Raw genomic sequence first — 27,849 nt, forward strand, 5'->3', positions numbered from 1 at the left:
ATCTAAAGATCATTAAACTCCAGCTACAAAGTTAAGTATTAGCAGAACAGTTATTTATGTTTCTACTACATTTCAAGTACAATATAAGCCCTGAAGGTACCATGAAAGGAACACAAGGCTCAGTTCTTTATTATATATAACTCACAAAACAACAACAAAATATTGATATCAAGTTAAAGGCACAAATTTCCAGATCTTTCACATATATACAATATTAAATTAGAAGACATTTTTAAATGAGAAGATGTTCTATGTAAACAAGACTCAAACTTGTGAAAATATCGTTCCTTCCTCTCCAGAATATACATATAAACAATATACACATGGATATTTACACTAAATCTCTGTGTACTGTATTCAACTTTGTTAGTCTCAATTTCATTCATCTCTTTCTATGTAAATTGGAAAAGTGAACCCAAGATATATATGATAATGCAAAGAGCCTAAAATAAACCAGCAATCTTGAAAAAGAACAAAGGACTCTCACTTTTTACTCATGAAAAATACAAAAAAAATGAACAGTCTGATATAGGTGTAATAATATAAAATAGAAAATAATGAAGAATAGAGAAGAAATAGAATAAGAAATGAAAAGAATAGGACAGTCTAGAAATATACCTACAGTTGATTTCCAGTGGAAGTCCCAGAGATATCAATAAATTCTGAAGAAAATTTTCCAAATAGTGGGGACACAACAACTGAATATTCCAAAAGAAAAGATAATTTACTTGTATCTCATGCTTCTCACCACACAACAAATTAAGGAATAGTTATAGCATGAAATAAAATTTTAAAGCTTTAATGCTTTTAGAAGAAAATTCAAAAATAATTTCTCCATGGCCTAAGGGTAGACAATGGTACATTAGATAAAGTAACAAAAGCAGTATCATAAGGGGCTGGGGATATGGCCTAGTGGCAAGAGTGCCTGCCTCATATACATGAGGCCCTGGGTTCGATTCCCCAGCACATATACAGAAAATGGCCAGAAGTGGCGCTGTGGCTCAAATGGCAGAGTGCTAGCCTTAAGCAAAAAGAAGCCAGGGACAGTGCTCAGGCCCTGAGTCCAAGGCCCAGGACTGGCCAAAAAAAAAAAAAAAAAGCAGTATCATAAAATGATAAAATTTGGTTTCATCAAAATTTGAAGAATCTTCTCATGAAAAGCAACAATATGGGCCTGGGTATGGTGATAATCCCATAGCATAGTTACGATCATCACAATCTGAAGCCAGTCCCAGGCAAAAAGCAATGTGCTCCCTAAAAAAAACACCAAAGTAGAAAAGGACTAGGTCATAGGACTAGGTCATGGTTCAAGTGGTGGAGTGCCTGCATAATGTTCCCAAAGATCTGAGTTGAAACCTCAGTACCATCATTCATGTCTCCTTTACACATGTTAATTTGCTTCCTGTTACTTGCTACCTGTTATCATATCATACATGTAAGTATATAGATTCAATAGTCATTTTCCAAAACTTACCAAGTGTCAATAGTGTAGATGCAAAAAGAGGAAAAAGGGCTTATTAGTAAGGTAAATACAGGGCCAGAATCCCACTCTGACACAGAAGATGGAGTAAATACAAGAATAAAAAATAGAATAAACAGGAGGAATGAACCTATTCAATTTAGTAGCAGAGTTCTTCAATCTAGAAGGCAATTTGGGAAGGTGAAATGTAAACCAGACTATAAGATGCTCAAGAACAAGTGAATGCATGTTTTTAAAACTGAAGCATGAAATTCAATTTATTTGCATTACTTGTAGGATAATAAGAAGGTATACTGTTACTGAAAATAGGCTATAAGAACAAGCAAAGATTCTTAATTAATAAGACCCTAAATAATAAACACATAGAGGTTATTTATGAACTTCAGATGAAGAATCTTTTAATATGTAAACTGAGAAGATATAAGGCTTATAAAATACATGTTATCAAAATTCAATATGTTTCTTCCTTCGTTGTCTTTGCACTACAAAATTACTGCCTGTCACTTCATGAACTTAAAATAACAATTAACTATATTTCAATGGAAAGCTAAACCTATATTCTGTCTGTCTAAAAATGGTGTCAACTTAACATATTAAATATATTATATGTCTCTCTGTTATATAGAATATATGTAAATATACACAACCCCCTAACTATATATCTTTTAATAATATTTTTCTCCTGAAAATGTCTATAAGAAAATTATCTGAACAAATTTTGTATTGAATTTGTAGCAGGCAAAAAGAAAATGTGTGTTTAAAAACTAACAATACTCATGACAAAGGAAAAGACTTGATTCAATTACGATACAGCAATTCAAATGATGCTTGGGTATAAAATAATTCCCTTTTTGTTTCTTTCTTCATGGATTATCATATTAACCCTGTGATGATTTTTTTTATTCCTAGGATGACAATCTTTAGTGCTATTGATAATAATACCTAATATTTCAAAGTACATTATAATTAACATACCCTTTTAACATAGATTGCCTTATTTAATTATCATCACATCACTCTCAAGGAATTAATAGTGTTACGGATAATTAATAAATCAGTTTAAAATAGTAACAGGAGGGGCTGGAGATATAGCCTAGTGGCAAGAGTGCCTGCCTCGGATACACGAGGCCCTAGGTTCGATTCCCCAGCACCACATATACAGAAAACGGCCAGAAGCGGCGCTGTGGCTCAAGTGGCAGAGTGCTAGCCTTGAGCGGGAAGAAGCCAGGGACAGTGCTCAGGCCCTGAGTCCAAGGCCCAGGACTGGCCAAAAAAAAAAAAAAAAAAATAGTAACAGGAGTTAATAAATGAGTGTACATTGAAGTTATATATTTTAAGACCAATGTTCTATCTAATGAAATCCTTTTCCAGATAAATAATAACTTTAAAGCTATTTAATTTCTTTAATTTTCTAATTGTATTATTAAATGATACCAATATAATCAAGGACAATAGGACATGTCTATAACCTTTTTGCATATTAAATATGAATTATTTTAAAGGCATCTTAAATCTATTTTTGTTTTCCCTTAACATAATATTAAAAAAGCAAATTTTAGTCAAAATCCACAAAGAAGAATCTCATTTATGTCACAAACTATTATTAAAAACAATATTCTTCTTAAGTCAAATTGACAACCTTGAGTGAAGAAGCATAATTTGTCACAGGCTTATATCATTGATTCACTTTGGTGAAATTATTGCATAACTTCAAAGGCATGGGGAACATAATTTACCAAAAAGTGCTCTGAAGTTTGTCATGCTTAATATTCATTCACCAAAATAAATATTAATCATCTGTTTGTAAGAGAGGATTTCCTTCAAATGCGCCATATAAGCAGATTTAAAACAAATAAATATCCTCTCTAACTTATTAGATTTTAAATTATATTGAATAACTGAGTTGAGGTATATCCATAGCCTACTGAACCTAAAGTTATAATTTGATTTTTTTTTTTTTTTGCCAGTCCACGGTCTTAAAATCAGGGCCTGAGCACAGTCCCTGCCTTCCTTTTGCTCAAGGCTAGCTAGCACTCTATCACTTGCGCTACAGCAGTTGTTCTGTTCAGGCTTTTTCTGTTTATGTGGTACTGAGGAATTGAACCCAGAGCTTCCTGCATGCTAGGCAAGAACTCTACCTACCTCTAAGCCATATTCCTAGCTCATAACTTGATATTTTAACACACACACACACACACACACACACACACAATTTCATTTGCATGGTATCTGTTTTAACTATGATTTTACTTAACTTTAAAGTACTAATTTGCTTAAGTTATACTTTATTTAATTTTGATATTTTCATAAGCAACAATGATTAGTTAATATTACTGTTAAAACTTATTGCATAAAGTGTCTAATTCTGCATATACTTAAAAATAATAAACTCAAGCAATAATAAAAGAGGATGAAGAATTAAAAGAGTACATCAGGAAATGCAGTCAAAAATACACTTTATCAATTTCCAAATGCATACATTACATGCATCTGTTCAAAATCACAGCAAGCACCAATGAAAAGAGTAAAAAATATTTCTCAGAAAAAAGAACCAAGAATAGAGAAAATAATGGTTCTAGGAATGTATTCTTGTGGATCATCACACACTACTGTGAAAAAGGCAGCATTCTGAACAGAGCACCCACAAGATAATATGAAAATTGTATGCCTAGAAAATTCACATTCTAAAAGTAAAAGGTTATTTTAACTATTTTTTTCCAGTTTGCAATGTAAAGTAGTTTCTTTATATATTAAGTTTTGCATACATCTTAAAATTATTTTCCCATACACATTAATATATTTATTTAAAAGAATGCCCCCTTCCTTAAATATGTTTGACTAGAATGAGTGATGAATTAAAGCATCCACTCTCCTCTCTAAATAAGCAGATGATTCCATAAAAATTGTCTCTCCATGAGACATATTCACATATTTCCTTGCCAGAAAAACACTATGTAAACTCGTTCACTAAAACTCTGTTATTTTCCATTCATTTTAGGAAGAGATGGAAATATTCGGCTACTAAATTTTTCTTGTGTATAAGTTCATGCCAAGAAATTACAAAGAAAGGGTTTCCCTTCAGGAATTTTTTAGAATAAAAATTATGTTCATAAAATATTTTTATGTTGTTATAAAATATCATGTAAGACATTAATAGAATCTTAAGTTGTATTTAAATAAACATACGTATTGAAGAAAATAAAAAATACACTCATTAAAATTTTAACTGTTGGTCCAGTGCTGTGAGATGGGATACTTTACATTTTGTTTTTTGCTCTTTAACAGACTGCTTCCTGAAGTAGTTTTAAGTTCTCAGTAAATTTAATTGTAGCATCTTGATAGATACTTCAATACCACCTGTATTCATAAGTGTACACTCTTTCCCACCATCAGTAGTTTTCGCCAAAGCAATAAAACAGTTGTAACTGATAAACCCACATGGATGTATCATTATCACCAATGTCTACAGTTAGCATTATTCCTTTTAAAGAATTCTCAAATTCTAAATTGTCCAATTAAAATCAATTAGCTTCTTCCTTCCACTCTTTATATTAATATTATTAATTCAGAAATTAGCTTATCTTCATAGGACATGATTTACAAAACATGAAAAGACTAAGAAATAACATAGGAAAATGAGTGTTACTTCATAAATTAACCACCTCCCACACAGTGTCCTGTATTCCTTCTGTTGGCAAGTTTCAAATGTGACAGTTCTACTTATCAAAGAAATTAATTTGCTGGTAAAGTCTTTCACATTGTTTACAAGAGAACTTATGTGAAATTCTGTTTTCTAGCACAACAGTTCTCGTGGATTATACATATTAGCTTCATTCAACTCTTCATTTTATTAAGTCCAAAGAAAAGTGGAGGGAAATATTTTAAAGCTAACATACTCAGCTGCTTGTTTGAAGTGCTTCAAATCTTTCTTCAAATTTCTGTTCTCATTCTCTAGAAACATAATCTGATTATAGACATCTGGAACATTCCCAACGGCTGGAAGGTCAGTTACTTTCTTCTGTATTAACTCATACCTAGGATAAAATCAAACAAATGGTTTATGTCATTTCTCCTTAATGAAGTCAGAATCAATTCAAAATTTTAGGGTCAGAAAATCTGGTAGCAATTGGTTGCTGCATTTACAGATTAAAATGTCAATATTAGAAGGTTGTTAAAATGAAATCGTAAAAAAAAAAAAATTACCCTGATGGGGTATACAATATGACTGAAAATCTCTTACATTATCAATCTATCTCCTTCTCATGAAGTTGCCAGTATAGTGAGAAAGTGGTAAGTTCTCTATAGAAAAATAAAACAATAAGAGAGAAACAAAGTGAGGGTAAGTTATTGGTACGAGTGTTTATACTATTTTACAGACTATAGTCAGGACTGACAAGCATAAATGACAGAGTGTATTTTTGAACAGAAAGTTGAAAGAACTGAAGGTTTGATATCACGAGGATCTACAGAAGGGGAATAGCCAAGCTTGACAGAAAAAGACATGCAAAGACTCTGAGACAAGAAAGTGCTCAGTATCTACAAGAAGAGCAAAATGCGTCTATACCTAGATTCATTTGAGCTAGATCCAATATCTGAGCAACAGAGATGCTGTGAGAAGAGCTAGAAAGGAAGCAGGGAGCCAGAAAAAGGAAAGTAAGTTTTACTGAATGAGGTTGAAGTCATAGGAAGAGTTTGAGACAGGGACACTGATCATACTTATGTTTTGAAAAGGTGAGTCTCTTTGAAGAAACAGATTTTAGAACAATAAGTATAGAACCAGAAAGAATAGTTGGCAGGCTGCTACAACAATCTAAAAGAGGCAGGGGAGGGGGTAGAACAAAGTGATCAGTAGTGGAAGTTATAAGAAATGGGTACTGTCTGGACATGAAGTATAGGTTAAGCTAACAGGACTTTCTTAGTGTATGTTTATGGGAATGATCCAGAGTCTGAATTCAAACCCACTCCCAAAAAAAGTTTTTTTGTAAGGTCAAAAGAAAAGTAAATTTCTGAGTAGTAAGCCAGAAGCCTTGTCTTTTAAAATATTTTAAGTCATTTTTAAGCTACAACATTAATACTTTTCTAACAGCTTACCCACTGAATATTATAGGGTATTATTCTATGTAGTTATCGTTGCCATCCTCAACTTTAGTATATTGTAATACTGAGTTCCCATGATAGGTAAATCATAACATTCCTGTATTTTATTTAATTCCAATTGGGCAGAGAGGAAAATCTTTGTATAGTATATGAACAAAAGCTAGCTCTTCATCAGCTAAAGAGATAGTGATTGAACAGGAAGCAAAATGTAAAAGAGAAAAACACTTTAAAGCATAAGTGGGAAAGAGAAGAAGAATTAAAGATGGAAAGGAAAGAAGAATTAAAGAAAGTGGATAGCAATAAGAAAAGGCAAAGAACAAAGAATTACATTTCAAGTGAGTGAACAATGAACATGTTAATAGCCAAGGGAACAAGCCAATTTGGCAAGGAAGATGATGAATGACACATGGGCATATTAAGGACTGAAGGGACATTGACATATTTGCTCTATTATAAGACTCTCCTTAATTTTGTTCACCAGGACAAATCACTATTGCCTATGAGGGCTACTAAAATAGTCATAAGGGCACTGAACAAACAAGCAAACTTTCCAGTGTTTCAAGGAACAAAATCCTACTATACTCACCTGTCTATATTACAGAAAGAAGGCCATGGCAACAATTTTTTGGAAAATAAATATTTTACTACTTGTCAAAAATACTTTACAGGCCATATAATCTTTTCATGATTAACTTTGCTTTTAAAGCATGGAAATAGTCATAGACATTACCTAGGGGATACAAAAAAAGCTCTGGCTGTATGCCAGTATTCCATTGGACTAGATTTGGGGAAGAGCCAATAGCTCCATGGCAGCCTGGGCACACAGCTCTTGTTCATTAAGCATAAGGTCCTGAGTTAAAAGTCTAACACCACCAAAAAATGTTATATAATGTGTGTGTGTTTGTGTGTGTGTGTGTGTGTGTGTGTGTATCTGTATGTGTGTGTTTTTAGGTTTCTCTATTTCACAGTATTACTAACCTAGCATATAGGTAAGAACTTTATGTCCTAACTCATTCTTTTAAAAATAAAGGAGATAATTGAACCAAATTACTTTTTCTCCTCATTAATTATCTGCAAATGAATCATCAATTTGCTCTTACAAAAATGTATTGCCTAATACATTTACAATTATTTCTTTAAGATTACTTTTTTAAAAATCATTCTTAATTTGGGGCCTTGGACTCAGGGCCTGAGCACTGTCCCTGGCTTCTTCCAGCTCAAGGCTAGCACTCTGCCACCTGAGCCACAGCGCCCCTTCTGGCCGTTTTCCATATATGTGGTGCTGGGGAATGGAACCCTGAACTTCATGTGTAGAAGGCAAGCACTCTTGCCACTAGGCCATATTCCCAACCCAAATCCATAAGACTCTTTTTTTTTTTTGGTCAGTGTGGGGCTTGAACTCTGGGCCTGGGCATTATCCCTGAGCTCTTCAGCTCAAGGCTAGTGCTCTAACACTTGAGCCACAGTGCCACTGGCTCCTTCTTAAATAATTAAAACTACTTTTCAACATTAAATTTATTAACTTGGATATGTAATGTGAAACAATGCAACTGTGTCTTCTTATGTGCATATTTTCAATAGAGGACAGCAAATCAAAGGTAAAAATAATATACTAGTAAATACTATAAATTTGTCCATATTTTGAATTAGTATAGCCCAAAACACAATAAACATTTTATACATTATATTAACCCCAGTTTGTATTGCATGCGGTGACTATCAAAAGTCAAACCTTTCATATCCATCATTTAAAATATCTTTAGGAATATTAAGAACAGAAAACATGTGTGTTGACATTATTGTCATGCCTGTAATTTTTGTAATCCATGTTATTAAGTTATATAAATCAAATAAATAAATGACATCATACTTTTAGGTAATATCTGAAAATATATTTCTACTTCTAAATGAAGTGCTATTTGTACAAAAAGAATTAACCAACTATATTAAATAAATAGGAAAAGCATTTACACTATAAATAAAGCAAAGCAGCAGTAATAGCAGTAGTAGAAGTAATAGTAGTAGTAGTGGTAGTAGTTGTAGAATACCTAAATAGAGGAAAAATATTTCTGTACCAAAGGAAAGGAAATGTTTCAAAAAAATCAATTTTGTTACCTATAGGAGATATTCCATTTTCTTAATTACTTGAAGATGGTTCAATCTGAATACTTGGAAAGAGTGTTTAATAAAATTGTATTTGTAGAGATGGGCTGTGGGCTGTGTGTGTATATATGTGTATATAAGTGTATGTGAATGGTATGGATTCAGGGTTAGAAATGAGGAAGTTTTCTACCTAGGTATGTTAGCGGCATAATTTTAGTCTTTTTAGATTGTTAAAAGTGCACATATGAAAGTGATTGACCTTTATAGACAACTATTTAGCCACATTATTTACCATTCAGACTGAAAGCAATCAAGAGTTCGGGTCATTCCCATTTTGATCAGGAAATTGCAGAGAAAGTCTTCTATTACTTCAGGTACCACAGGCTTTGAAGGAAGAATTGTTTCTTGCTCCTAAAATATAAATAAGCAATTATTCATTTTTACTATCAAATCATTTTATTAATGGCATAAGTAAGTCTTTCATTCAATTATTCATCTATTCATTTTCCTAGTAATTCAACTTAAATATTATCCATAAAGGACTGGTTTAATCAACAGGGATAAAGCACTGGTGTAAACAAACAAGCTGTAGTCTTCATACTTGGCAGTCAATTGCTATTGATGGAATATGAAAAATAAAATGCATTCAGCATGTCAGGACTAGGTGCCAGTGGGGAAAAAGGAGAAGCTTGAAGATAGGATCCAAGATCCCTGCAGGTATGTGTGTAAAGTTGGTATAGGTACACTGCGGTGAAGAAAGATTTCACTGAATAAGTGTGATCTGGGCTGTAATCCCAAATACAAAACCCCACATGTTAACGTTGAGAAAGATCAAAATTCAGACTCTAAGAATAATACAATAAATAAAAAATAGAAAATATTAAGTAATAATAAAATAAGAGGAATAAAGTTCCAAAAATAATATAATTCTAGAAAAAAAATGTTGAAAATTTCTTAGAAAGGTATATTTTATCATTTCTAGAGGATATTTGAGAAACATGTAAAAATATGGCAGAACACTTAAACAGGCCACTTTATACAATAAAGTAGGTAGTATAACACATTGTTTAAAGGCTTTCAAGATGCTAACATTCAAGGGGTTTTGTTTGTTTTTCTGCCAGTCCAGTGGCTTGAAATCAGGGCCTGTATACTGTCCCTCTGCTTTTGTGCTCAAGATTAATGCTCTATTACTTTGAGCCACAGCTCCAATTCCCACTTTTTGTGGTTAATTGGAGATAAGAGATCATAGTCTTTGTTGGCCATGTTGGCTTTGAAGTAGGAACCTCAGATCTCAGCCTACTGACTAGCTAGGATTACAAGTATGAACTACTAGTGTAGGTTCTGTATTGTATCCCTCAGAAGTATTTTTAACTCTAAATAAAGTGCTTTTACAACACAAGCCTACATCAAAGAAGAAGAGTAACTCAAGCTCTAGATAAGGCTAGAGTAAGATCAGATTATCTGAAGAACACTGAGGAGCTCTACTTGCCCTGCCCTTTCACTATCAGGTACACACAAAGTAAAAGAAATGTATAGTGTCTTTGGTTTTTTTAGTTATTCCTATTTAAAAATACGACAATGTTATTACATTGATTTTTTAAAAATACTGGGGAAGAAATAATTATTATTCCATAATAGAAACAAAAATAACTCAGTCAATTACATCAGGGGTCAGAGGTAACAGTTCTGTAAATAAAGTTTATTAGAAGACAACCAGCCCATTTGTTTGTGTTTATATACTGTCCATTATTGCTTTCAGAGTTCAAGAGATAATTGACCAGTTGGATAACACATACAGCACATCAGCTGATGTACAAAATAAATCTAACAATGGGTAGCATGATAGTTAAACTTAGTGTCAATTTGACTTGTCTGGGAAGCACCTTAGTAAAGCACACAGTTGGTTTGTCTGTGAGCCTGCTTCCAGAGGTGATTACATCATCAGAGCTCAGACCAGTAATGGATTCAAAATTAGAACAGACTATTGGAAATGGAGTAGAGTTCTGGAAAACAGGACCAGTTTTGCCAAAGTAGATCACAGAAACATGTCTTGGGACTATGTCTTTCCCATTTCTGCAAGACTCTCCCTCTGGATTTTGTCCATTGTGATGTGAGTTGTTCCACTCTGCCCTCCCTACTATGACTGACTAAAAGCTCTGAAATGAGAAAAGCAAATTTTACCCCTATTAATGTGTCAGGCATTCTGTCAGCAACAAAAAAAGTAACTAAGCCATGTATTTTCTTAAAAACTTTGAAAGCATCATTGTCTTTCAAGAGCACTCATTCTCTTCTCACTGACAAGAATTCACTAATTTGATCTGAATTTAGAAAAGCAGTTCTATAGTAACTAGATAGAAGATTACATAAAAGGCATAAAATATTTATGTACAGATACACTGGAAAGCCAACTGTGATGCCCTAAAATAATCCATTCAAAAATGTTGTACATAATTTAACACTGATGACATTGTTACTACTTACTACATCATTGTAGAATAGCAAATTGAATAAAACTTTGGAATCTATAGAAAATTCTGAACAATGTATGAGGCTCTCTAGTGAGTGTTCTAGCCATTAGATAACATTAGCCAAGACTCTATTAAGTATTATAGAGATGTCAAAAGAGTAGAGGAAAACATATTTTTGCAAAATGGTATTTACTAACACAGAAAACTATATCTAATCATTAGGAGCATAAACTACAGTTGAACATAAACACAACTTAACAAATACACTTTGACCTCAGAAACTTTGGTCAGAAACTTTGAAATTTGTATTTTAGGATAAGCTAGATGATAGTTGAAAAATTGCAAAAATAGGACGAGAAGAACAGAGAGATGGGTAGGAGGGTATATCATTTCAGTTTCTAAGGATGCCTATGAGCCATTTAGAGAATGTTCATATGTTTTGTTGCAGAACTCCGGGTAATTCTTCGTTCTCTCAAAAAAAAAAACATTTTCTATCTCTTCCTGAAAATATCAGAATGGAAATAGAATCACCTTAAATTATCATTCTTATTTATATATTACCATACATAATCCTATCAATATACTTATGCTTTCACTTATAATCTTGCATTTATGTACAACAAACACATTCCCAGATATAATGTGATTATGAATATCTTTTCATCTTAATATATGTGAATATTTGGTGAACATTCTCCATGATAAAAGTACTGTGAATTGTAATAGGAATTAAATATGAGTAATACATAGTATCAGTCCCATCTGAAGCCAGTGCTTGAAACTCATGCCTGCAATCCTAACTACTCAGGAGGCTGAGATCTGAGGATTAAGATTTGAAGCCAGCCAGAGACAGGAAATGTCCAAGGAGACTCTTACTGAAAATTAACCACAAACAAAAAACTCAGGGTGGAACTGTGGCCCAAGGGGTAGAGTGCCAACCTTGAGCAAAAGAGCTTAGAGACAGTGTCCAGGCAACCAAGTTAAGCCCCAGTGCTGGCAGACACACACACACACAAAAAAAAAACTGAGTAAAAACAAAAACATTTCAATATAGAAGTTCTTCTACTTATTAGATTCCAAAAAATTGTGCCTACATCTACATAGATAGCATACATACAAATAGCATGTATATTTATGTAATAAAAGTAGTATTTTTCTTTCAGTTATACATTATAAACATCTCTGACTTTGTAGCTAAATTGTGAGGTTAATAAGACACTTCAGAATAAGCACAAAATTAGCAAGCACTGCAAGCTGCAAAACTGTGCAATTGCTAAAGTGCCAAAAAATATTCTAAACACATGGACCCAGAATGCTTTGGACACAAAGGTGGTTCTACCTCATACCATCATTTTTAAAAAGAAAGGTCTAAAGTGACATTTCCAAAATAGAGAGCCTTCATTTACATGATACATACCAATCAAGAGTCAACATATTGATGAGAATGTGAACTACTGTAACTATTATGGAAATTAGTATGGAGGTACTTCCAAAATCTATAAATAGACCTGTCTTATGATGCTAACATATAATTACTGAGCAAATATCTGAGGGGGTAAAAATTATATCAAAAAAAAGAAAGCCTGGACACCCATGATTATTGCTGCACTGCTCAATAAATAAAGATAGAAATTCAGGGTACACACACACATGAACACAGAACATGATTCTATAGAACTATTTAGAGGATAAGGGGAAAAGGAAATGGGGGGGAGGGAGAATAATTTCAAAGTGCAGTGCGACTATGTATGAAGCTGGCATAAGTCATGTCAATAAAAATTCCTGATCAATATGACACTGAAGAGACAGCTTCTGTTGGGAGAAGATATACTGATGAGAAGAGAACAGGTTAAAAAATGGTTACTGAAGACAAATATGGTCAAAGTACTTTGTTTACATATATGAAAACATAATAATAAAACTGGCTGAAATTGTTTTAAGAAGTGGGGAGTGGGATAAGGGAAAGTGACAGGTGAGGTTGATGAGGATAAACTGCATACATGAATTGAAATGTCACAATAAAACTCCTCCCGTACAACTAATTTATGTTAATTAAAAGTATAAACATGGGCTGGGGATATAGCCTAGTGGCAAGAGTGCCTGCCTCCGATACACGAGGCCCTAGGTTCGATTCCCCAGCACCACATATACAGAAAACGGCCAGAAGTGGCGCTGTGGCTCAAGTGGCGGAGTGCTAGCCTTGAGCGGGAAGAAGCCAGGGACAGTACTCAGGCCCTGAGTCCAAGGCCCAGGACTGGCCAAAAAAAAAAAAAAAAAAAAGTATAAACATAATGACCAAAAGTAAACATCCTTAAACTATTTAAAAATTAACTGCTCAATAGGAGTACTTCTCTGTTTTTCTAAATAATTAAGTCTATTGTCAGTATTTCTACTTAGCTTTTCTCAAAGAATCATGATGTATTTTTCTGTGATGGGAATTGGGCCTTGGCCTGCAGAACTGAGCTACGTACTCAACCCTACCGTGATCTTATACTTCTAATCATTAATTATCTTTAATTATTATCAATTCTTAACTTTGTAACGTTGAGTCCTTATGTCTACTATGTCCTCTAACATAAAAGGAATTGTGTTCTGTTTTTAATAGATGTAATATGATCATAATAAAAGAAAACTGCCTTCACAGCAAATATCTTTAAAACTATGCTCTGCCTCTTTGTACACCACTTTTATAATAACAATAAAAAATTTAATAAATAGCATCCCAAGCCAAGCACCAGTGGCTCATATCTGTACTCCTGCTTATTGGTTTTATCTCAAGGAAGAAGGAAGATTAATGAAGTCACTTTTAGAAAATCATGCAAGAATGGTTATAATGTCGCAAATGAAGACATAAAATATTGCAGCTTATTTTAAATAAAGGCTTGGTGACAAATACAAGTGAAATGGTCATAGCAGGTAATTAAGTTTCATTTTATTTAGAAAAGTACTATTTCTAAACTGTGGGATACACTATGTTCAAAATTCTCACCAAGATCTGAGTATCTGTATCCTGTTCTTGTACCAGGTGAATTGTTTTTGCCAGATCTTCTTCACCTTCAGGAATGCTGAAATTGTCATCTGGTATCTGGGTCAGGGAGAGAGAGAGAGAGAAAAAAAAAGAACAGATTGGACATATTAGCATAAATATGAAATACCATATAGTAGTTGTCTCTTCACCATGGAGTATACACTCTAACATGTTCTTATGTCTTCTATATTTTTTCTATACATATATGTGGTAAAGTGTAATGCAAACAAAGCATAGTAAGGAATTTGTAATAATAACTACTATTAAATAAAACAATTATAAAAATATACTACAAGAAAAGGTATTTCAAACTTAGGAACTGTCATGTTTTTGGACTACAATAGACCATGAGTAACTGAAACCAAAAAGAGTAAAACCATAGGTATGGAGAGACTACCATACTTAATTTTAGAAATATTTTTCTTCACAAATAAAAACATCAAAGACATAGATTTCATAGCACAAGAGGCTTTATCCATATAAAGACGTCTAGAAAATGAATAACAAAGTCATTTTCTGACCTCCTGATAAATGTGACTCAAGGTCACTTAGTGAATTCAAGATTTGTTTGTGGGCAACCACTTTTATATATAGTGGTAAATATTCTAACAACTCTACTGAGAGTGTAGAATAATATTCCAATGTCTAAATGCCACCAATGCTGCCCTCTCTCAGGTCTCCTCCATCATTACTTTTTCCTAACAACCAGTCTCAGTAAATATCTAGCTTATTACAAAATAACATACTGCCTAAGTGTTAAAATATTGGGAAAAAGAAACATGTTGGAATTATATTTATGAGAGTTACCATTAGTCATATACTTCTTACATCCTAGCAACTACCCTCAGGCTTTTTACATTTAACTCATTCAGTAACTTTATATATAAAACATAACTCTACCAACATCCTTTCTCCTGTGTTCATCTTGTCTCTCGCTTGTCTAAGCAATGTATTGCCAGGCTTTCTTCCAATCAGTGTTACTCATACCTTCTGTTATCCAGAAGTGTTTTACCCTTAAAATCCCAGAAGTAATCGGGCTAGGAATTTGTTTTAGTGGTAGAGTGCTTGCTTTGCATGCATGAAGCCCTGGGTTCTATTCCTCAGCATCACATTAACAGAAAAAGCTGGAAGTGGCTCTGTGGTTCAAGTGTTAGCCTTGAGCAAAGAGAAGCCAAGGACAGTGCTCAGGCCCTGAGTTTAAGTCCCAGGACTGGCAAAAAAAACAACAACTCAGAAGTATTAATAGGTCTCATGAGTTAAAACAATGTTTTCACGTAATTGTCTTTCTCCTTCAAGTCTTAGAAGTATTAGTAAGTCTCAATGGAAAAATTAATTCAATTAAAGCTTTGAGATCCAGAAATATAGTTGAGCTATATATAAGCAAGAGCCCTGAGTTCAACTCAGTATGAAGACCTGAGAATCTTATAAAAAAAAAAAAAACTGACATTCTCTAGCATGTATCCATAAGATAGGTAATAAGATGAATCTCAAGAACCATTAACAGGAAGAAAGATAGGCAAGAAGTATTTCCCAGACTAATCAGAATATCCCCAACTCACACTTAAACCAGTTGATTGTAGTTAACTTAAACTACAAACTAGTGTTTAAGGAAAATTAAATGCTTACCTGCTTCATAAAATAACTAGTTCATGAAGATGACTTTTATGATTATAGAATGAATAAAATTAACAAATTACCTCTTCATACTCACAATCATCTTCAGATGGTTCAGTTATGCTGATCTCTGAATATCTTGTTAAGTTTTAATCCCAAAATATATGGAATAATATTGTTACATTAAAACTGCATTGACTTTAAATATTATCAGATCGAATTATATCTGAAATTTGAAAAACACACTTTTTAAACTTTTTTTTTTTTTTTTTTGGCCAGTCCTGGGCCTTGGACTCAGGGCCTGAGCACTGTCCCTGGCTTCTTCCCGCTCAAGGGGCTAGCACTCTGCCACTTGAGCCACAGCGCCGCTTCTGGCCGTTTTCTGTATATGTGGTGCTGGGGAATCGAACCTAGGGCCTCGTGTATCCGAGGCAGGCACTCTTGCCACTAGGCTATATCCCCAGCCCCTAAACTTTTTATTCTCTAGACAACCTACACATTTATATATAAAATATCTTAGGATTTTTTCTTCATGGTAATGAATAATTACATTTATATCAATCTGACTACTATTTATGGACTTCCAGTTACATCTACAATAGATATCCACATTAAATTACTACAAGACCACAGAAATATGAATTAGAAAGATGTAAATTTTTAAGGATTATCTTAAATAGCAGAGCTCTTGGGTCAAGTACTCCCAAACCTAGGTGGCCTTATTTGGTAGCAAGTAACAGGAAAAGAATAATAGAACATCTAAATATAAAGTAAAAACATATTCTATGGTTTAATCAGTAAAATTTACTTAAATCTCTTTATATATGTCAGCTTTTAATTAAATTATTTGTTCAGGAAATGTTCTCTAATTTTAAGTAAATATAAGCTATATAGCAAGCATAATTCAATGTTATATAATAAGTGCTTAAGAAATTAACTACCCACAGCTATTTAAAAAAAACAACAGTATTATGCGATTTATAGGGAAATGGACAGACCTATAACAAATTGTGTTATGTGAAGTAAGCCAAGCTCAAAGAGACAAAAAGTGCATGTTTTCTCTCATATGTGGAAGTTAGTTCTAAAATACACTGGGACATAATAACTTATACAGGTCTCTAGACATTCACACACAATGAAACCAAAGGAGGATACACGGAAAGGAACAGAAAGGCACAATATCTATGTGCATATAATCAAACAAAACAATATTTATTGAAATGAACTCCAGGAAATAGAAGCAAGAGGTTTTTTCTTTCTTTTTTGCTGTTTTGTTTGGTTGTCTTTTCCATTTTTTCTGTTTGTTCATTTATATGTCTTAGGGAATGTAAGGGTGATAAATAGAGGAACAAAAGGTGAAAAAAATGCAGCAATGTTAATTACCGAACACTATGTTGAAAATTAACTATACAACTTGTAGATGGAGGATGTGAGGGAAAAACTGGAAGAGAATGAGGGAAGGAGTAACTTTGTCCAAAAAGAAACATATTTTTTCTTGCGTTATGTAACTGTAACACCTCTCTACATCAACTTTATAATAACATTAAAATTTTTTAAAAGAAATACACCTATTCCAGGAAGTGAAAAAAGAAATTAACTACCAATGAAATTATTATAATAAGAAGGAATTCCAAGAGTATTGCTAGAATACTTTCAAAAACTGCAAGATGTTGTACAAACAAATAAAAATTTCAAGGAAATAATTAACATTAATAAAAATAACAATGAATGTCAGATTTTTTTCCAGTATTCGCAGAAGTTGTGGCTTTCATATTCTTTTGTTTGCATTAAACACTTTAACGTAGGCTGGGAATATGGCCTAGTGGCAAGAGTGCTTGCCTCCTACACATGAAGCTCTCGGTTCGATTCCCCAGCACCACATATGTGGAAAATGGCCAGAAGTGGCACTGTGGCTCAAGTGGCAGAGTGCTAGCCTTGAGCGGGAAGAAGCCAGAGATGGTGCTCAGGCCCTGAGTCCAAGGCCCAGGACTGGCCAAAAAATAAATAAAAAATAAAAAATAAACACTTTAAAATATAGTGGCTGTTCTGAAGATCAAAGATAAGATTAGGCTATTATTTTGTTGCTGAAAAACTCTTTCCTTTGTTAATATTTTATCTTCTAAGACTTCACTAAAAGTATACAGGACAATTTCTGTTATTTTGATGAAGAATAAATAATATGTAGCGTTTAATACAAACCAGACATTATTGGTTTTTCATATACTAAATTATTTTATCCTTATCCTGTGTATGGGCTAAACCTATTTTTATTATGGGCTAAAACTATTATTTCCATTTTGCAAATTAGGAATCACAGACACAGCATCCAGAGTTAGAATCCAAACCAGCAGTTCAGGATGTCTCTCCATATTCTGTATGGGATTCCAATGCTACCCAGGTACATGAAATGTTCGCTAATTATCTTCCACAGACTTATATTCCTCTAAATATATTCTTATTATTCAGCTTCACTAATCAGTAGTAATTACTCTTCACTTTTATCCCTGTCACTTATAGGCAACATTTTAGCCTAGCTCAGTTATGATCAATTCTCAGCTAACAGGTATCTGTCAAAAAAAAAAAAAACCACAATATTCTATGGTCAAACATCAGTATCTCCAATAATGTGGTGAAAAGTAATTAGGGTCAAACAAAAGAATTCGGCAAACAAAAGAATAATCACACAGGAAACAGCAGTACACCCATTATCTACCATATAATTTTAATTCATCCAGATAGTAAACATCTACTTGTATAAGGTATCAAATGCTTCAGAAGAGTTTCCAATTATATTTGCCTCACTCCAACAGTCGCTTGTCAAGCAGAATCCTTAGAGAAAAACAGGCTAGTCGTAGCAATCTGTTAAGCTATTTTATCTTTAAAACCTAACATATATTTCCAACATCTGTCCAATTTTAAAGTCCAAAGCAAAGCTGATACTGAAAAAGGTTTCTTATGCTAGTATCCCAATACAAGTATCAAAACCTGTATTTGTTACTTATTGCTCCATAATAAGGTGCCCCAAACTTGGCACTTAAAAATGGGCAAGTAGGGACTGGGAATATGGCCTATTGATAAAGTCCTTGCCTTGTATACATGAAGCCCTGGGTTCAATTCCTCAGCACCACATATATAGAAAAAGCCGGAAGTGGTGCTGTGGCTCAAGTGGCAGAGTGCTAGCTAGCCTTGAGTAAAAAGAAGCCAGGGACAGTGCTCAGGCCCTGAGTTCAAGCCTCAGGACTGGCAAAAAAAAATATATATATATATCATATATATAGCATATATATGTATATATATATGCTATAAAACCAAAGCTTAAAAGATTAAAAATAGATCAAAAGGCCCAAACCCAGAACACCTACACTCCGGATGTCTTTCGACCCCCAAAATATGAATCTACAGGAAATCTTTTTGGGAGAACCTCAGTCTAATGTGATGGTGCATCATTATTAAAGAAATAAATGTATCTTGGCCTATATATTTGTATCAACTATCATCTAGCTAGCTATCAAAACCCATGGACACATAAACGCACAAACTAATCCTAAAATGATTCTGTAGCACTTTACAAATACACATACCATGCAACCTATAAACATGGATGAAAGTAAATACTGGAAGTGAAAACAGTAGAAATAAGATAAAGGTAAAGATGTGGCCCATACCATATATCTCTCTGACTTTTTAAGCCATAAACAGATTTGTCTCCCAGCTTCCCAGAAGTCAGGGTAAAGATGGGACAGTAATCAGGTGTCAATTCAGTATCTTCTGAATAAAAACAGATGAGTCTCTTAGCAGATATATAGCATTCTCTGATTCCAAGACCTCAGAGAAATTACTCTCTTGGGTATGCATAAAGAGAACTCTGCATGTTACAAATACTCATCCACTTAGCTATTGTGGCAAACTGAAAGAAAGACAGGGTGAAGAAGGAACCAAAGGATCACCTGTGTGAAAAAGTTGGAAAAGTACTTCTTTGAACAGCAGTCCTGCTAGAGTAGAAAAGGCCAATCCATTAGCAAATGTCTGAAAGATAAAATACTCTATGTTACTTCTATACTTCTACTAAGCCATTTCTCATCTGTAAGTTTATCTCTTAGGTTATCTCAACAGGAGAAACCACTCGTACAAAAAAGCCAGTCACAGCTTTCAGGCAGAGTTATTTTTTCCACTGGAAAAATACCTAATATTCTTGCTCCATCTACCTAAAAGAACATAAATGATGCCCATGTAAAAAATTGGTTTCCAGTACTATCTACTGCCCACAGATCTGGTTCTTGCCCTTCTGACATTTTACTCTTAACTGTGCCTAGTTTCCTAGTCTGTTCTTGTTTTGAGTACTTTTTTGTGGTTTTCCTTTCCTGTCCTCCTTGATGTCACAACCCACAGCACAACCACTTCCAGGCCAGATCCTCATAAAGTCACGGTGTAGAAAATCATTGAGAGTCCCACTCAGCCATATCTTTATTGGTTCTGGAAGGAATTTGAGAAGACTTGTGACTTTTCATAATATAAACCATTCACTGTATTTAGTCACCCTGTATAGACTAATTCTGCACCAGCAGAACCTGCACTAGGCCCTGTCATTGTAGATGCCACCAAAAAAGTAGATCAATGGAACAGCCACACTGAAACTGCCAGAGAACATGAAAATCACAATCATATTAAGATCATAATATAGTACTACAGAAAACACAACTTTATGATCATGTGACTCAGAAGCATTTCAGCTGAAACAATGCAACAAGCTTTATGGTAACAGTTCGTATCATGAGGTCTCAAACAATTATTCACACTTGAGCCAGAGACAAACCAATGAACAATTTTCAGAAGGGAGCATAAAGTTCCTCATACATTGATCTCTTCTGTTCTTGTTTTTTTAGGTCCCAATCATGGCCAGCAGTAGTATCATTTTATAAAATCTAGAGTGAAACACAGCTAATCATATTTTACATATATTCCCAAAGCTTCCATACACAAAATTCACTTTGCATCTTTCCCATCACTTCAAAACCAGTGTTCACAGGGGCAATATAAAATCTAGCCTGGATCCTCCAAATCAATATCATACGTACAAAATTTCAAAAGTACTGTAAATACCAAAAGACGCAGTCATCTTATTTCATGGGAATACCAGCCTAAATAAAATTAATTGAATAATGCAGACCAAAAGTGGAAAATAAATAGCATTCATTTTCCCCAATTGTGTGTACTCCCTGTTGTCACATCCTCATGTGGCCTCAGAATTCTTATTAGTGGCATGGAGCCTCTACAAATTCAAATAGAATTGGCAAGACTGAAAATTTTTGGCTATTCCTGCCTTAATTAACTAAAAGCATCTTTTGTCTCAGATGCCAGAAATTACTTTCTTTCAAGACTTTAGATTCACAGATATCATGGCAGGTGATGGTATAAGTCTTTCAAACTTCTAAACCCAAAGATCTACTATCCTGTCCACACACTATCCTACTGTTTTTAAAGTAGTTTCTGTTGGTTTGTCTTTGGGGCAAGAGTTTTTTCTATGTTCTAGCCCTTAATGGCCTCCAATTCCTTCAATATCCCAAGCTGGCCTCTTACTCTCAATCCTGCCTCTGCTTCCTAAGGCTGGGGTTATAGATATGCATCATCATGCCTGACACTATCTGAAAATACAAAAGCTAGAAGTCATAACATCCATCTTTGTGTTTGCTACTGAAATTATAATCCTTAAACTAGCAGTACTGCAGCCCATGGGAGCTTGTGAATAATGCATACACTCAGCCCTAACCTGGATTTAAATGTTAGAATCTTTATTTAAAGTTCCATGTTTGATTCATATTAAACCAAGCCTAGATTAGAATACACAGAAGAGAAGACAATTTTTCTCTTTCTAAAGAGCCTACAACTTTCTCACATGTAATATGTGAAACTTTATATAGTAGCATGGCTCTCAGTCTAGATTCCACACTCAGGTTATGTATAATTTTTATCCTAAACTATGTAGGGTATACATATTGTAGTATCTAAAGAACATTGGATAAATTAAGATTTCCAACTATAACAGAAAATACACTACTTGAGAACATAATGAAATACCTGCTCACATAACAGTATATTATTTCAGAGAAGTACACTTTTATAATAGAAGAAAAAGACACTAAGAAAGATTAAGAAAAATCAGAGAAAAATGAGGAAAGGAAAAAGGAGAAAAACCTACAAATCTTATTACATTAGCCATCTATGCTTCCACTGAATAACAGCATTTATTTTTATAAAACAAAAAGTTTCTGTAAACATAATAAAATAATAAAAGGTAAAATGCACCTCAATGTTCAATTATCGTTATCAGTGATCTTCACTACTGAAATGAAAGATTCAAGATATTCCTTAAGGAATGCCATTAGGTTGGGCTGATACCAGTCTATTGTGATCATGCTATTTTAGGGTCTAGAATCCTTAATTTTTCAGCTGCGGACATTGGCCCTGAATCCAGAAATGATTACCCTCAAAAGACTTGCTTAAACTTACTCACTAATGAGAAATCGCTAGGTACAGGGGGAGACCCCAGAAGTGGCCAGAGAACTTATATTCATACCCTAAGAATCCAAATTCTCGGTGTTAAATATAAGACCTAACTAAGGAAGCAGAGAGTAAAGGAGGTAACAAAAACAATATGTTGAGACCTCCTTTCGAGAGTCCATGCATTCCATTACTCTTCCTTAAAGATGGTCTTTCTTCAGACCAATCCCAATAGAATCAACCTTTAACTTTCTTATTACAAATTTATTCAAGCCTGTATCTGCCAATTGGAATTGGGCACTCCCAAATATACACAGCTACACCTCAATAGGTAGCCCTTAATCACTAGTACAATGGAAAGTCTCCAAGTTGTGATGTATTCTAATAAAACAAATAAATATATTTTAACAGGCACTAGTGACTCATGCCTGAAATCTTAGCTACTCAGTAAGGTGAAATCTAAGGATAATCTGTTGAGGGGAACCAGCCCAGGCAGAAAAGTCTATGAGATATATATCTCCAACTAACCACCAAAAATAAATAAATAAAAGAAGACAGAAGTGGAGCTATGGCTAAAGGGGTAGAGTTCTAGCCTTGAGCACAAAAGCTCAGGGACAGTGCCTAGAGACTGAGTTCCAGCTCCAACCAGGTCTTAATTCATGAAAGGATTTCTCCCATAAAGAACTTTGGACAAATGTTTAGTAAACATTGCATATAGAAAAACTGATTGGTTTAACTTTGATATTCCCTGGAAACCCTTAGGTTGAAACGCCAAGTGCCAATTACTCAACCAAAAAAACATGGAAGAAAAGCAACTAGATAACTTGCAAACTAGATTAAAAAAATTCTAAAATATTAGAATGATTTATATTTGTAAAAGTGAGTATTTGAAGTTTTTGTAAGACATATGCAAACCAGTAAAGGTTGCAATTTTGATTCTGTGATGTCTTCACAAATTAAGAAATCTGGTTTTCATCATTAAAAGTTTCATTGTGTCAGAAGTGTATCATGTATTTCACAAGTCCTGACATGTACTGCAAAAAAAATTATCATAGTCTCATGTCAATAAATTGTGTTTACAGAAATTGTTTTGATAAAAACAAAAATGACAAGATGATTTGTTACCATGCACTGACAACTTTCTACTTGAGGTAGATGAGTTCAGAAAGAATAATGTGAATGATTTTTTAACTTAAAAAGAAGTATTACTGGAAAAGACAGCCTGTTGGAGCTATGAAAATGGAGCATAAAAATATTATTTGTGACACTGAAACACCCATTTATATCATTCAAATTGATTTCAAACTTTTCAAACTTACATTCCTATAAAACTCAAATTTCGATCCAATGAAATATGGGATATTTTATTTAATCTTCCCACTAGATTCTTCATAGTTTCCTAACAGGTTATGTACTAAATCTGAGCAGCATTGCCAAAGCTCACAAAATGAATTATTGCTATAACTCTTGAATTGTCAGAGGAGAAAGGATGGGACCAGAAAAAAAAATCAAGGAGACTCTGGAGTTTCCTTAATATCTTTAGGAGTAAAATAGATAACCATCTTTCTCTTATCTGAAGAGTGAAGTTAGATGTCTTTTTCTCACAAGTCTTCCCCGTCTCTTTTTTGTACGATTACTATATGTGTATGTATATGTATACATATATATCAAGAACAAGGGACCTCTAATTCTTTGCAAATAAATAGCAAACTTAATCATCCACATGTTATTCAGTGTTCCTGGTATTTCTCCCACCAAAATATACTTTCTTCTGAACATTACTCGTCAGCCCCTGGAGTCTGAGAAGAAAAAAAAAATCCTATCACTTAGTCATTACTGTTATTATTGTTGTTATTAAGAAACAGCTGAGGTAGAAACCACCGAGGGATGTAATGTTACTGAAACAAACTCTGGACAATGGGACCATTCTATAGAATAATGGATGCGGTAGTTGAACCTTCAGCTCAGAGGACTTGCCCTAGTCTCCTAGTGTTGTCAGATTTAATTTAGTGGAGCAGTATTCTAAAACCTCGAGGATTAGTTTGGGAGCACTACTAGTTTGGGAGCACTATTAAATGCCGGGAGTGTGGGTGGGGAGGTGCTAAATCCATTTGTTAGGCTCCTTAAATACAAATACCAACCCTCAACCCACAGCATACTGATATAGTTCACTAAGTGCCTGGTCCTGCCAGATCTCCCAACTCTTCTATGAGGATGAGCAGGTGAACCGATAGTCATAGAAGGGGGAATTCTGGGGGTGGTTATCAGGGGGTCCCCGATGATAAGCAATCCAGTTAGGGACTAGCTTGGTGGTTGCCCTAACTGGTGCTCCGGGTGAAAAACCGTAACCATAGCCTCCATCCCCAACAAAGGGGGACAACCCCTGCAGGCCGAGCCTTCACCAGAAGGATACGCTCCAGGTAGTAGATGCCCTCTGTGGGCACCTCTTCTGTCGTCTCCCCGGCTGTCGTCAAACCCATGCCCAAAACTTCATCTAGGACCCGCACAGGGGCGGGACTCATCCTTTCCTGCTCAGCCATCTGCAAGGCCCCACCGTCGTCCCTGAGGTGCTGGCTCTGGGCGAGGACACTTCCCTAAAGCCCCACTCAGCTCTCGCGAGAACCAGCCTCCTTCACCTCGTCCCACAAGCCAGGCCCAAGCATCTAGGCTGACCAGGGCCCTCAGTGTTTCCCAGGTTACCAGGGCAACTCGTTGCCTAGTTACCCCGGAGCTCAGGACGCAGCTCTTGGAGTGGACTAGATGTCAGAAGCAGTCCTCTTGGATTACATCTTTCTGAGACAACTTGGTGTTCTCTTACACTTTGATCCTGTCATTTCTTTCTTCTCTGAATTGCCTGTCTCTTGGTTCTTACAGGCCCATTAGTAGCCCCTGGATTTTAAATGTTTGAAGATCTCCAAATGTTTCCAGGAGAAAAGTCTTTTTAGAAAAGAGAAAATAAATCTTTGCCTGGAGAAAGAGGGAAAAAAAAGTCTTTGACCTCATAATTGGCTGACTGACCAAAGAGAGCTACCAAATGTAATTGAGATATGTAGCAAATATTAGGGGTGGTCACCTAAATCAATTCATGTCTTATAATCTTTAATGTGTTTATCTAGACACATTTTTATTTGGAGGACTTAGAAGAATCACCCTAGCATCCACTGGTAGCATTGACTTTTGCTGAGTTAAAACCACTTCAAAAAAAAATGGTGAGCTACAAATGGCCCTACATAATGTATAATATATGATATTTGCCCAATCATGTGGCAAATAACACTACTGCTAAGACAGGAATTTCTTCAGGTTGATATTGTATATAGGAAGCATTTTCAAGGCCCTTTTCTTTGCAGATTCTTTTTTATAGTTCTTGATAAATACCAAGTATTAAAAAGTTAGTCAAGGCCCCCAGTTATGACCAAAAAATGAAAGTAATTTATAAAGTAACTTCCTAGGAAGGTGATTGAGAATGTGAGCATTAGATTTTTTAAAAAGCTGCTTCTAGCTTCAGTTTCCTTGTTTGTAAAATAATAATTATATTACTTACTTGAAATTGTTATTGTGAAAGATGTATTAACAAAGCCTTAAGAACTTAATACAAATTTACTAGCACTAAAAATGCTACCTATTTCTAGTAAAATTGGGGAGTTTTGTGTTACCAAGTACACAAATACACATAATAATTGGAGAATTCACTCCTGACATTTATGCATTTTGTAACCTTCATTTTATCATTGACTTTCCACATCAAACATTCTGAGTGCAAGGAACAATGGCAATGAAAATGCAGGAGAGAAATTTTGAAACCAAGGAGTTTGCTGATTTAAGAGAAAGTCTGCTGTATGGTTCAGAGTCATTACCTCCATCCTAGAGGTTCATCTTTACAAACCTGGCCCTGAAAAAATGACATAAGTAAGAAGTGATCAAAATAGGCCTTGAATTTTACTCATACTTAGCAATATATGTAGAAGCATGAGAGACTCACAGAAGGGGCTTTCAGAACACTCAACACTCAACAGAACTTTTTGTTCTGTTACTAGGGATCTTCTACAGCTGTAATATGTCACATTCTACAGATTGCCTTATATACTAGTTTTTCTCTACTTTAACTTAATTTCTCTCAATTTTAGGTTCCTAATCTTTCATATTTATTATCCATCTTATAATCTCTAAAAAGTACACAAAATATCCCAAAAGCACCATCATCATGCCTTGTATATCACATGCTTTCAACAAGCAATGTAAGTAAAATTTGTTTTAAAAAGAGAGTGAATATTACCAAGTTCAAACTAGTATAGAGACAGCTTTTAAGATAAAAATAACTATTTTTAGAAATATTCAGAAGAGAAAGAAAAACAGGGTGTAAGATAGCACAAGAAATGTACACACTGCCCTACTATGTAATTGTACCCTTTTTGCACAACACCTTGTCAAAAAATTAGTGTTCAATTAATAAATAATTTTAAAAAAAGAAATATTCAATAATTTTTAACAGATGAATAGTGTAATAGTATCATTAAAAATAATGACCAGGGTCAGATGTATAGGGAGAAGTCGGAAATACTCTTATTAAAATAAAAAAACTTCTAAGAAGTATTCTAACTCAGAAAAGGATAAAAAAAAGTATAATTCTATAAAGATGCCAAATAACTAAGGATTTAACTTAAGTGCTAATCTTTATATCCATAAAATGGATTTCAAACTTAAAAATCACCTAAGATATTTTTGTCTCAACAACTTAAAATACATTTCATAGTGACATAACTATCAACACTTCTAAAGAGTCAAATAAAAAGTTTAACATTTTACTTTGTAAGTATGTTAATCTCTGCAATAACTAAGCAATATTTTATTTTATTTTATTTTGTCGGTCATGGGGCTTGAACTCTGCCTGGGTGCTGAGCTTTTCAGCTCAAGGCTAGTTCTCTACCACAGCACCACTTCTTTGTAAGCAATATTTTAAAGCAATGATATTTTACAAATATAAATGTAAACAAAAGCAATAGTTCCCTTCAGATAAAAAAAATCAGCAAGGAAATGATTGTGATGACCTCTAACATCTTAAAAGTACTATGTATTCTCAAGAAATAATTTTTAAATAGCCAACCTAGACTGAAATTTTAATTGTTTGCTAATTACTGCTTAATTTAAAATGGATACAAAAACATCACCAAGCAAAACCAAAAAGTTCATGTCACATGAGTTCAGATGAATTTTTATCCTATAATCTTGCCTTTTTAGTTTATTCTACAAACTTCTTTTAAAAGTAAAGGAAGAATAGAATATGCTTTGCCATTCTGATGAATGAGTTTTAAATTGTCTACTTTCCCTTTGAACATATTTCTGAAGAAAGTCAATAAAGAAAACCAAAGGAGAGAGAAAAACTGAAGGAATAATCAGAAAGGACAACAACTTTAATGTCCTCTAAGACTAACTTCTCCCTTTATGTAAAAGTGAAATTATTTATAAAAGCAAAACCTGAACAAAATCTGACAATGGATGTACTTTCTGCACTTGTAGTTTCAAAGCAGAAAATACTCATATGCAAATATCTAGCAAAGTAC

The 27,849-nt window shown here is 34.1% G+C and overlaps 1 protein-coding gene across 1 annotated transcript in view; it reads right to left on the reverse strand.

Moving 5' to 3' along the window:
• Nucleotides 1-24,828, reverse strand: part of Spag16 (sperm associated antigen 16) — a 696,006-nt gene extending 671,178 nt beyond the window's left edge. Inside the window, exons 1-5 of the mRNA XM_048345736.1 lie at nucleotides 24,702-24,828; nucleotides 15,874-15,920; nucleotides 14,138-14,233; nucleotides 8,973-9,091; nucleotides 5,377-5,514 (exon numbers count right to left, since the gene is read on the reverse strand). Of these exons, the coding sequence (XP_048201693.1) occupies nucleotides 5,377-5,514; nucleotides 8,973-9,091; nucleotides 14,138-14,233; nucleotides 15,874-15,920; nucleotides 24,702-24,828 (527 nt within the window). The remainder of the gene's footprint in view (nucleotides 1-5,376; nucleotides 5,515-8,972; nucleotides 9,092-14,137; nucleotides 14,234-15,873; nucleotides 15,921-24,701) is intronic.
• Between the last annotated feature and the right edge of the window lie 3,021 nt (nucleotides 24,829-27,849).

The sequence above is a fragment of the Perognathus longimembris genome, chromosome 4 (assembly GCF_023159225.1).
Source record: "Perognathus longimembris pacificus isolate PPM17 chromosome 4, ASM2315922v1, whole genome shotgun sequence".
Taxonomy (NCBI): Eukaryota; Metazoa; Chordata; class Mammalia; order Rodentia; family Heteromyidae; genus Perognathus; species Perognathus longimembris.